Source organism: Callorhinchus milii, unplaced genomic scaffold, assembly GCF_018977255.1.
Source record: "Callorhinchus milii isolate IMCB2004 unplaced genomic scaffold, IMCB_Cmil_1.0 Scaffold10, whole genome shotgun sequence".
Lineage (NCBI taxonomy): Eukaryota > Metazoa > Chordata > Chondrichthyes > Chimaeriformes > Callorhinchidae > Callorhinchus > Callorhinchus milii.
In genome coordinates, this window is record NW_024704751.1 from 4685511 (window position 1) to 4698853 (window position 13343).

The 13343-nt window shown below is 39.7% G+C and overlaps 1 protein-coding gene across 2 annotated transcripts in view; it reads left to right on the plus strand.

Annotated features, from left to right (window-relative positions):
* The window catches only part of synrg (synergin, gamma), a 43935-nt gene that overhangs the window by 17012 nt on the left and 13580 nt on the right, over nt 1-13343 (plus strand). For both annotated transcript variants that reach the window (XM_042338460.1, XM_042338461.1), the window contains exon 14: nt 1127-2119. In XM_042338460.1, coding sequence (XP_042194394.1) covers nt 1127-2119 — 993 coding nt within the window. The remainder of the gene's footprint in view (nt 1-1126; nt 2120-13343) is intronic.

Here is a 13343-nt window from a genome sequence, read left to right on the forward strand (position 1 = left end):
GTATATAATAATTTTTAAAAATTGCATGGATGAAGTAGTATATTAATACCAGAAAATGGTATGATGCTTCTCCTTGCTGTTACTTAGCTTGTGAACCCCCAATACCACGTTTGTTTTTTGGGTGAGTGTGGAGGGAAGAGAAAGATATTTCATATAGGAGGAATGGAAGGTCCTGAGTTTCTATCCTGCACTTAAAGGATTGTCTGACATTAGGAAAGGGAGCTGACACTCCCTTCTTTTGTCATTTACAGAATAGAGTGAGTTAAAATGGGGAGGAGGGGAGAAAAACAGTTCAGCAATTGTGGTAAGCAAGGAAACATTGCATTAGTAAACCTCTCAATGTAGAAAATGAATGCCATGTTGATAACGTTGTAGAGGACCATTCTAGTTCTGAATAAAATACAAATTTATATTTATATAGCACTTTTTGCATCAGGAGGACTTAACAAGGCGTTTGACAGTCCTGGCTTGGCACCTGAGCTAGGGGTGGGTAAAAGCCAAGGTGGGGTTGGGGTGGGGGGTTGGGAGAGGAAAGATGAGCAAATGTTTTTTGGGAGGCAGTCTTACATCTGGAAACAAACTGTTTCACTGAAATTAGAGATTGTTTTTTCACCAGAATTATTTTTCATTTCTTTGTGTACAGAGTAAGTTGCCCTTTCGTGAAAAAAGACTGGTGAAAATATTTTTTTTTAAAAAACACTAATCGCAAAGATAGGGAACCAACATGGTGTGTTTAAGAGATTCTCCATAGTACAATATTTATCTCTTGGCTTTAGTTGTCTTATCTAACAGCAAGTCAATCTCTCTCTTGGCTTGATTTTTTTGTGTTTGTGACAAATGATTATTTTTACATTTCACCTGTGCTCTTGTGGTCCCCAGTCTCCTTTAACCGAGTTTTCAGATTTTCTATGTACTTTGTGTGGGATCAGAGAAACTACAAATATTGGTCTCCTTCTCCATGGGAGTTTATCTGCTAGTGCATGCTTGTTTATGGTGCTTTCGGTTTAGTTACAGACTTTGGCGCTGCCTGCCTGTGTGTGTGTGTGTGCTGTGTGCTGTGACGGTGATGCATATATTCCAACCTTAACTGCTGGTATTTTGTCACTGAAAAGATGTGTGTTTACAGGGGAGGGCTTTGCAGAATTCAAGTCGGCAGTGAATGATGATGGATTTACAGACTTCAAAACCGCGGACAGCATTTCACCGCTAGAACCTTCGGAGCAAGCAAAGACCTTCACGGCAGCCTTTCCCCCTGTGCCATTTCTTCAGCAGCCGCCACAGCAACCTGCACTTCAGCCTAAAGACGCTTTCAATCTCACAGACCTTTTTACTTCTGTCAGTTCCAGCGGAGAGAGCAAACCTGTGCCATTTCCACCTGTTTCTGTGACATCGTCCATTGTTTCATCTGTGTGTGTCACATCCTCATTGTCACCATCACTCTCATCCGGTGCTTGTACCTCGACCGGTGGCAAAGCTGCTGGTGGGGCAGATGACTTTGGGGACTTCAACCTTTTCGGAGCAGCCACCAGTGCTTCGTCAGGTGGGGGGTGGGGGCAGGATGAATTTGCAGATTTTATAGCTTTTGGCAGCGCCGGCAGTACTGGATCTTCTGAACAAAAATCAGATGATAAATATAGTGTTTTCAAGCAGGAGAAGAACAATGGCTTCACGGCATCTTTCGACGTCCCATTGGGCTTGACGGAAAGTGGGCCACCACCTCCTATCTCAGCCACAGACAAGTACGATGTCTTCAAGCAGCTGTCCGAGGAGGGTCCTGTGATGGGCTTTGAGGAGCAAAAAGACAACCTTTCCCTTTCGCAAGAGAAGAATGATGATGATTTTCCGGCTGCAAAGTTCCCTCCCGCTTTCAGCACCTCGGACAAAGCTTTCATAGATAAGCTCTCCGCTTTTAAACAGGCGAAAGAGGACTCTGCCTCTGTGAAATCTCTGGACCTTCCTTCTATTGGTGGGAGCAGTGTTGGGAAAGAGGACTCGGAAGATGCCATATCCGGTCAATTTGACATGAAGTCAGCTGAGGTCGGTGGTGACCTGAAACACGTGTTGTCTGACAGCTCGCTGGACTTACCACCCGTCATTGGTCAGCAGCCTCCTATTCCAGGTGAGGAAATGGTTCGATTGATCTGGTGAAACGCAGTACCAAGCCGCCTGCACGCACACCGCTGTTACCTTTCTGTAATGCAGCACTGGTTGATACAGGTGAAGTATATCGAACGGTCCGTTCTTTATAATCACCCCTCCGGGGAAGTGTGTTTGTCTCGCTGCAGTGGACATAATTATCTTTAGCTCTTATTTGTAATGGGGGTGAAAATCCAATGGTCACTTTAGATTCGGAGCTGTTGCCAAACCACTTCAGTTAGGATATGTAATGGCTGCTTTTGTGCCATGTTTAGCCCATTGGGTACCCCAGTTGGGCCAATTTGGCCATTGTATTTTTGTAACACTTTAGTATCCAAAAGGATTGTGGATGAGTGCGCCAGGAGATGCTCCATAGAAACAGTCCAGGGAGTAACGTGTTTGATCTGATGTATTTATTTTATCCAAGTAGAATTTAAGTTTGTCATTTTTTTTTTTTACTTTGTGGACAACCACATTCAGTAACTTATTGCTCATAAAACTCTGATAGGAAAGAGTTGGATTTCTAGTTTCAAGTGCAAATTTTGTGCAGTGCTCCACATAATTATTAATTGCTGTGGGAGCGAAAGACCAATGCTATGGAAATCCAATGATGGCTTGTTGCACATCTACAAAGATCCTTTGAAGCTAGATTTTAAAACAGTTAACTAGATTAAAGGAGCATTGGCGTCATGCTAGGTTTAGTTTTAATTTGCATATTCCCAAACTGGTTGCACACAAGTAATATAATAATAATCCTTGCATTTAATATAGCCCCTTATCACATCATCGACACGTCTAAAAGCGCTTCACAGAATATAATGTAAAGTGGTGTGACGTGTGTTTTTGTGGACAAACGCGGCAGACAATTTGCGCACAGCATTGTCCCACAAACACTGGAATAGCTGAATGGTCTTTTTTGCTGAGGAAACAGCAAATCGTGGGGATGAATGTGCTAATCCTGTGGGAATGATGCACTGAACCAAACTTAATGCCAACCCACGTGGCAGTAAACACAATGGAGAAACATGGCTTTCATTTTTTAGGTGGGGGAGTAGGGGGGAATCTCCAAATAACATTAATCTAGGATGATGATAAAATAGGGTTTCTTGGGGACATAAACAAATGGAGGCTGGACAGAGGATGTTCATAATTTTTTTTCCCCTCTTTACCTTTGCTGCTTTTAATCGGCATCCTAGTTTGATAGAAAAGGTGGGGTTAAGTATCAAATGCTTGGGTAATGTTTAACCTGGAACATTCATGGATATTCACTGCACCTTCCATATAACATGCCACATATAGGTGGGGATACCATCGGTGCACAGTGTTATTATCATCATTGAAACATGGAGCTATGCACATGTACTTTTTTAAAAATTGTGCAAAGTTAATGGTAAGTACAGGGGTTGTTCTCTCTATCAACGGGCAAGTTTTAGCTTTTGTAATGCAGCTAGCTGAGCATGGCTGGAAAGAGAGCAAAATAGTAGATAGAATATGTTGAGTTTTCCCTCAAACGTTTTGAGTTAACAGGAAGACTGAAGCAACATTTAATTTTAGATCTCCACTGAACTAATTACTAGGGAATGCGCACGTGGAAAGTTAGAAGGTCAGTAAAACTATTGGAGCTTGCTTGGACACCGATGGAATTAGAGATTATCAAATGGCATCATTAATTTGAAGAGGGTTTTTTTAAAAAGAAGTGCTTTGAAGAGATCTCATGTAGAGCTCTGGTATCAAGGAATCAAATGGATTATAACAGTGTGGATGCGAAAAAGGAATAACCATTATTGCTTTGGGTGATCCAGTGTTACGTTCGTAATTGAAACTGACCTGATCAGGATATCTTGAAGATTACAGTGATGCCCTCTGGAGAGCAGTAAAAAGACAACTTACATTTATATAGCACCCTTCACATAGAGTAGTGTCCCGGAGAAACCTTCTGATCTGGAAATAAATAATAACCCTTGTATTTGATACAACGTCTTTCAGGTCAGGAGGACCACTGCTGATACGAAAGGTGATTTACCAAATGTGAGGATTTTTGTTGTTATTAATATGCTTCAAGGATAATAATAATAAATCCTGTAGAGGTGTACATCACACCCAAAAAATGTGACACCTCCCCTGTGTTTGAGGTGTGGTAATACACTCAAAACACTTCCGAACTCCAGTGAGTGTATTTTGTAGCAAATGCCTACTAAATGGAGTCAGCTTTGCACGGGATTGTATCAGTACATTCAGTTCACTTTTTATTCCATTTAAACTTGTGAATTCTGCAGGAATAGTGAAAAAATTGAATTCTGTGGGAGAAATGCACCTTGTTTTTTTACACTTAGATGAATGTTCAAGATAAAGACCTTCCCATTTGTCCTGAACAATAAAACCTCCGCATTAGATTTGAAGTGCCCTTACTGCCCTGCAGGTTATTTTTCCTCAAATAAGTATAACTTTTATAATTCACGTTTGCCCACTTGTATCTTGTACTCATTATAGGATGTCGCTTATGATGGGTAGCATGCACGCCAAGATACATGTGAACAAACAGCAACGTCCAACAAAAAGATTGCTTTTGACTCGGATTATCTTTATGGATGATTGACGTTTCCACTGTTTGTTTCAGATCTGCACAGGCTAGGGAACATACCTACGGCTGTTCTGATCTGGGTGTCATACCATCACCATGGGTATTAATTTCTTTACTCACCAAACCCGTTAGGGCAGCCACATTTAATTTGTTTTACATTTTCCTTTCTGTGAATGATTTTTCTGGCATTGTTTATCGCCAGCTGTCTAAAATTGTTTTCCCAAGCCAGTTGAGCACATTTCAAGATGGTTAAGGATGGTTGTGTTGAATCCGGCTTCTCATTCCTGCCCCAGATTGAGAACAAAGAACAGTGTTTCCCTGGCACTTTGCATGTTGTTCTTCTGACAATTCCCCTGGTGCACAGGATCAGTTGCAGTTTTATCACAGGTTTGTTGCTGAATTTCTTTATTTCTACCCAGCAAGCCAGCTCGACGTACAGACGAGTGCCATTGAACTCTCCAAGAACCTTTTCATCCCAATTTGTTGCCCTCATACCTCTGCAGTGGGCACTGCTTACAAAGTGTTTTAACAGTGCCGTGGGTATTGGTGATATAACTGATCCTGAAAAACATTTAGATACAATTTCTGGCTGCCTTGCATTTAATGAATCTGCCCTTTCCTGACTTGGACAGTCATCAAGTGAGCAGTTGGTTGAGGGTGAAGGAAAAAGTGGAAGAAAGGGGACCAGAACAACAGTATTCATTTTCCTCTGTGAGAATGTCATCTTTTCTAATATCTGATTCCAGAATGAGAATATCAGTGGTATTTATTGGTGAGGTTTGTGACTACATTCTTCATCTGGCTGCGTGAGGATAAGGCATCCGGAGGAAATAAACAGGTAGAAATTGTAAGATTAAAAGTATTGTTTTGCCTCGAACCCAAAGCTGCTGCTTATGAGCTGCGTCACTGTTGCTCTGTGCAATCCCAGTGACCTGCATAGTTTCAGGCATTTAGGAATAAGAACGAACATCAATATTGCTTCTTGTTTGACAGGATTACTTATGAATGTGCATAATGCTGCTTTTTGGAACCTTAAGTGTAGCTGTGTTTAGTGACATACAGGAGAAATAATTTGGCAGCACTGGAATGAAGACAGGACAGTAACCTGGAAATAAAATAGCAAATGGCTGGTGCACATAGTAAATGCAATATGGTCATTGGATCTTGTGAACTAGCTACTCGTTTCTTCTAAGTATTTCAACACTGGTGTCGATTTTAAGCACTTTTTTAAAAAAAAATCTGCATTGTTAGTAGTGGCTGGTGAGTGAGACACGGCAAATTCAAGCTACAGAGCTTGTAAAAGCCTATTTAAACTATTTAAACTGCTGTATGTTAGCAGGTGTCATCTAGAGTTGAATGATCCCGATATCTGCTGCTGCTTGCCAGCTGATTTGATTTTGCAGTGTGTGCTATGCAATACAGAAGTGTTTTCAAATCTACAGTAAATGATGCTTAGGTTTTTTTTTAAAAAAGACAGTTATCCTTACATTAGCTGTAAGTTCAATTAATTGGAATATTGATTGACCTTAATTGTGTGCCGAGCCACATATGAAAATGTCAGAAACTGAAGTAACAGAAACTGAAGATTGTGTGCAAAAAGAATGCACAAAGTGTGTTGTTAGGTATCAACTCACAAAAAGTGCATTCTCCAACAGAGATGCGGTTAAAATAACAATAAGCAGAGAATATCATTCATACCAATCTATAAATCAAAATATATTTTCCTTGCATCAATATCGTGTGGGGATTGTGAGTTTTAGAGTAGAAAAGTGTTTGAGACTATTTCAAGGACTTTTTAAACTTGAGACTCTTTCAGTTATAGAAGTGAATAGTCTTATAAATCACCGTGCCATTAAATATAAGATAGTAACTTTACAAATGTTTTCCTTTTTGTTAGAACATTCCTCTCCTTGCATCAGTATTATAGAAACCTGACCAATCCTCTAAGCTCTTTTGAATAACCTTTTGCTTCTTAGTCTGTCTTTGACTTTATGTAAAGTAATTGTTAACCTTGTAAGCTAAAAGCATTTCCCACGAGGAATTTATAGTCCAGTGTTTATGCAGCATGCCTAAACAGATGCACAGAAATAAGGGAAATAAGGCAGTAGCTGCATTTTCCTAAAATCTTCTATACATTGACGAAAGTTCACTAGAAAAATCTCACCTGTAGCATTTGCTATAAACTGCTTCCCAATATGTGTTCTTTAAAATATTTATTTATATCTAAAACGTGTAGCATAACTGATTAGGACAGAGCTGCTTTATATTGAAGCAGAAACCTCACATACAGTGAGTGATTAGTTATGGAATTTAGTTGCACAATTGTATTCATTTGATTATAACGCTTAAAAAGCCTCGCTGACATGATAAAAACAGATTGAATTGGAACAGCAGAAGTCAGCAATTGTCTCAGTCAAGACCAATTTTGATCCAACTGTATTACTGTTTTGAGTCAGGCACTTTGCAGAACTTGCGGGTTGACCAAATGGGAATCTTGGGAATTAAAATGGATCTGCTTGGAAAAATCACTTACGCTTCCCTTCCGTGAAAATCAGATTAAAAACAGCCAAGTCTGATCTGACCCAGCCTTCACATACTGAGGTAGCTAGCTCCTGGCTCGGTGAATTACACTGCAGTATCTGTTGTTTTAGCCACTTTTCTGGAGTGGTGGGAAGCAGAGCGAGATTGGAATATCTTCCCGAACGGACTGAAGAGTGCCAAGCTCAGGTAGCCGCTGAAATTAATTCAATGAACCTATTGCTGTCGGGCAGGGATTTGCTGTAAGGTATATTTAATGCAGTTTGGACCGAAAGTGCTTGTGTGGTAGTTTCCAAATAAATAGCTATAGCTTTCAGCTTGAAGAACCAGAATCCTGTGTGATTGTCTAGTTTCTCTACTTTACAAGGGGAAAATGGGCTCTGACCCTTGATGATGTGAGAATGTTGGTAGGATGTTCCTAACCGGACATGAGGTGAGGACATAGATCAGTGTTACACCAGGAGAAGTCTAGGAAAGGACAGGGCAATGTCGACGTTCCTGGTAGCCTCAGAGCCTGGAGTTGCTACATGTTGTGTACCCTGTCCCTTGCTCCTACCATCCTAATGGTCCAGTGCAGTCATTCTGCAAATTCAAGCAGGGTAAGGGCATAAATGATCAAAAGTGCCAACCGTGATTATTGGATGTAGGTACTGTTGGTCACCAGTGGTACGGCAGTTTCCTTCAAGATCACAGTACTGAAGGTGCTAAAGATAGATATCGTTGGATGTGGAGATATGAGACACAGAAGGTCCTCATGGGACATGTTTCAAGCTGATACACTTGTAAAATTGGAAGAGCTTGTATCATGAGTTTACTCCGAGCTCGTGTAACAAACCTTCTTTGGGTAAGTAGATGATCAGCCTTCGAGAGATTGGTACTGAGTGTGAATGTGTAATTTTTTATTGTTGAGTGAAGAACCTCCTTCTCAGAAGCCTTGGTAATGTGAGTGCATTAGTTTTGACATTCCTACAGGTGTATTTGTGAGGCAAGTAGCAGTACGATCAGAATAGAGCTGAATAGAATAGTACCAAGTACAGGCTGGAACATAGGGTATTTGGAAAAGCACCGCCTGTGAGATTATGTTGAAGGTCTTACAGTTGTTTTCAACAGATGCCCAAGTAGGCGAAAAGCCAACTATGGATGTCTTATAAAGTGTCCTCATCTATGTCTGTAGGAATGTCATTCTCACATTGTCTGGTAAGAGATGTCCGGTAAGAGAAAAAGGGGCAGCGTAAATACATGGCAAACCAACATTATAAACACAGATCTATTTAAATTTTTAAAGCAATTCACGGTCTACTACAGCAACTCTGTAAGAACAATGCACTCAACAACAGAGCAGCAAAAGCAGGAAAACCAAATACAACAACAACAACTTGCATTTATATAGCGCTCTTCACTCGGGGCAGTGTCCCAGAGAGCTTAATGATCAACATTCTCTGAGATCTAGTTTTTACAGCGGGGCTTTACAAGGCTCACATTAGGATGGGCAAACCAATGTAAAGGTGATGTTCCGGATCATGCACAAGTTAAACTAAATTGCACCGTATGTGGAGAAACCAAATCAAAGGATAAAATCAAAATTAAATGACTGTTTCTTGCACAAATAGAGCAAGACATTTTAGTTTATTGATGACTCCTTTAATTATTTTTACATTTGATGCTTACTGAGGCTTTTCTAACATGCTATATTGAGGTATTCAGTGGAATTATTATTAGATTTGCCAGTGCATAGACTCCAGACTTCATACAACAACATGATTACATTTGTATAGCGCCTTTCATAGATGTGGAGTGGGATGTAAAATAACAATGCAAATCTGAAATGACTTGTTTGTTATTTGAATATAGGTCTCCTGCGCTGCGCGTCTCTTGCTGCGCTGTGGCGATGCAATTCAACAGTAAATATTTTTCTACCTCTTTTTCCAAATGCAAGTTGATTTCTCCCTCTCCAACCTGACCACATTAATTAGGGAAACATTGTTATACAGTTTTACAGACTGATGTTTATAGTAGAAATTGATTTTGAATCAGAGATCATTCTAGGTCGGATTCTGAGGACTATTTGATTTGAAATTCCACCCTTAAGTCAGGTTTTTGAAAAGACATTCCTACCAAGCCTGGTACAAAGGGTTTTGAACCGTTCTCCTCCCCCCCCCCAACATGTCTGTGCTGAAAGCAGGGTTGATTGATCATTTTCTCTGATCTTCTGTCTAACTTTCTTTCCTGTGTTTAACCAAAAATGTTCTGTACGTTTCTCTTTCAAATCAGCTTTGCTAAAGATTTTCACAGGCAGTTGAGTCCAAACAAAAGCATGCCCAATTCTAACTTGTTCTTCAACTTTACCTCAAATACCGTTTCTAATCTAAATTTACTGTAATGCTATTGTGCAAGTTTCTTGGTAACCTCTGCCTTGGTAACCTATTACTAATGCATTTATCAGGATTCAACTGTATTCTGATAGATTTTATCCTGTTGCTTTTTGTAATTGAATGCAATTACTAATTGTATAAATGTGCCTAATGCTTTAACACGTACGATTTTCTACCTGATTCTGCTTTCTTAATCCTTTCACTCTGTATTACACTGTCTGCTGAGGTGTTGCATGTTCACACTAATCTGTATTTTAAATAGTTGTGACATTCTGTAATGTATGACTTACTACCTATAGTATTTTCTGCCTTTTTTGAAGCGGCATCCTGTTAATAAACATTGATCTTGGACTACTCAATGGTGTAATGGCCTATTGACTTCCCCTAAACTAAACATGAAGCTTCAATTACTTAAAATATATTTTTGTCAGATTCTTATCGCAAAGGCAAAATAAGCTCAATTTCAATAACTTTACTCAGTCATTGTTTTTAAGAAAAAAATACTAGGTTCATTAAAGCATTTCAAAGAAATCTTATCAATCCACAATTTGTAAACCTCCCATTCTCTGCTATGCTCTTGCTCTCCAATCAAGACTGGGATTCAAACATGTTTTTCCTTCAGAGTCCAGTCTTATACAGCACTATTGTTACAAGATCGCTGGGGGTGGGATATTAAACTTTACCATCCGTTTGCATTTTGATAGGGGCCGAGCTGTGGGGGCACAGAATTCATCGTCTACTTATGTTTTTTTAATTTGTCACCTCAGCAACTATAAAACACTCCCAGAATTTCTTCCAATTAACTTGCTAAGGGTCCCTTTTCATCTCTTTCATTTTTCTATTTCAATTCTATAACCTGGATATTTTTAGATCAAACTTTGTAGTGTTCCTTCTTTGAGACTGATAATAATGAATGGGCAAGAAGGGGGCATAAACTCAGATTATTACCAGAAGCATAAAAGGAGACTTTAACTAAAGGTCTTTAGAATATGGAAAACACTTCCATAGGTGCTGTTACAGCCAATGAGTTTTGATAATTAACAGTGATTTGGATAAAGAGTGAAGATAGAGTGGGGGAAGTGTGCGGATATGGGATTAGAGTAGGTGGTTTCAGTGGAGAGAAGCAAGCATGGTGAAATGGCCTTCTCTTCTGAAATGTCTGATTCTGAAGCCTTTGAAAAATGTACCTTAAATACAATTTAAGATTTGGTAAATGTTTTTCTTTATTCAATGTCATGCATTAAAAGCAGGGGATTGAGCCCCCAAATTAAATTCTTGCAGGCTGATCTGTTGATAATCCCAAGCAACACCCATCAGATTTGTGTCGGAATAATCAACAGGCCTAATCTTTATTTTCTGGTGTAAAACACGTGCACATCACTGAGATGTCCATTGTGATAAAACATGCTTTGGGCATATTGCTCCTTTCTGCATCAGTGCTTTTACCCTAAGTATACAGCAGCTGTCAATTATAAATAGACAAATGTGTTTGGATGGGGGAGGGAGTGGGGGGTAATTTATCTGGATTTGTTTTCAAGTGGGTCCCTTGTTTCTCTCTGCAGTCTGTAAATCACTCAACGCGTAATTAAACTGGGAGTTTAGCCAACACATTCTGCTGTGAAGGTGACTTCCAGAAAGTTACATTAACATTAGGGTTAAAGCAACCAGTGACAACTCCTGAGATCCGATTACAAACGTTCTTGGGAAATTGGCGACCGACTTGCATTTCCCACAACAGGAATGACTTGCGGTTAGGTTATGCGTCTCTTCTGCCAACATTTTTTGGATCTGCCTTTTGCTAAGCACACTCCTGTTTTCTCTTTGGAGAGTGATCATTCCAGGGGTGGGTAGTTTTATCAATGCTCATCATTCCTACATTGGTTCTTCAATTGTTGGGAGTTGTGTGTTTATGGAGGTGCAGGACTGTTTCTGTCTATAATTCAAGGCAAACAGGATCCTGGGCTATATTGCCAAATCATTTGATTCTAGTTCAGGTCTCCCAACAATCACACACTCAAGGCTCACAGTGCTGTGGTCAGGCTGCCCCTGGAATACTGCAAAACCCAACCTAAAATTGCTGAAATCCTTCACAATCCAACAACATCCCACGCTTTACCTAATTTGCAGCATCGCTGAAAATTTCCCAGCTAATATCTGTGGACTGGAATTCGGAATACAAGTGATTGGAGTGTTTCTTCCCACGCAGCGGACCTCAGCAGCGAGCCATTCAGCCTCTTGAGCCCATTCTGTCAGGAGGTCAGGTGAAGAATGATAATAGACTGCAGCCGTTAAAGGTTGTTGTGACATGTGGAGAATCTTTAAAATAATAGCGTTTAACTTTTCCATCTTGAAAGCATGTACTGAATTTGATATGTGTGTTACTCTCGTGTTATGACCCATTTGCCTCCTGTTAGCTTAATTAAGGAGAGATGTAGTAATTTGAGAAGGATTTTGGTGTTCTCTGTTCGCCCCCAGCTGATTCAAGTGTTTGAAAAGTAAAGCCCTGTTGTGTTTCCATGTATTGACTTACGTGATTACGTTTGAACAATAACCTGAAAGAGTCCCAAGGTAATAAAAGCATTTAGCAGCACAATCGGAAATAAGCTTATTAATATAGGTTATATACATGAATATGTGCTCAGCATTCGACTGTGTTCAGTCTTTATTTGCTTACAAAATACATAGTCACTACATTTTGCAGTCTATCCTGTGAAGCGTTTTGAGATGTCTTCCTGACATGAAAGGTTCTATATCAAATATAAGGAATAATCTTATTACTGTAATTATGCTTTATCATTTTATTGCATTGAAATGCTGTTTCACTGTCTTGGTTAAAGTTGGCAAAGATCAAGGAGTCGTTCTGATCAGACAAGAGGTGCCGGGGCACGAGCCATCTTTCAGTGACAACAATAGTGTAATTAAAATGATCTGGCTCTTTACAATACATGAGTTATGTGATGTCCGAGGTACTGAAGTGTTTCTTTTGAGTGAAAACTAAATATGAGTAAATGAGGCAGCAATGAGCTAACCACAGCCCAGATTACACTGCAAAGTGTCTTTGTGATAAGACGTTCTCAGCCTTGATTCGCTTCACGGCTGTGAACTGTGAACATTATACTGAGTTTGAGCATCAATTTAGCTTCGTTATTTCAAGTGCGTAGGGAGTCAGGATATCAAGGCACACGGTGAAAAAGCAGATATTTCCGGAATTTGCCGGATGCAATAAACTGTGGAGAAATGGACTGATTGAGCTCCTGTCCTTATGGTCCTAAGGCAACTCTTCATTTTAGAGCGTTTACATTTATTTTTCCCTCACAGATACTGAATTCTGTTATTGAACTCTAAATTTAGTTTAGAGATTCTTAAGCATGGTGATGGGTTTCTGCACGTGTCAGACACCCAGCTGACCAAATAAAAAATCAATCAGTAAATGCATTAACTCCTAAGAACCTTGTTAATCATGACACAAGAAAATTAAGTAGATGAAGTAAGCTAGTGTATTTATTATCCTAGTTAAAGCAGTTCAGAATGGCTCTGTAAACCTGCTTTACTGCCATTTTGATAACAGTAGTATAATTTTGCCTACAAACCGATGAATAACATTTGTCACCTTGGGATAAATGAGACCAAAGGATCTTCCTCCTGCGTTTGGAAAAATAAACTTCAGGACTATGGTGTAGCAGCAATATTAAAACTAGTTCTTAATGACATGTGGG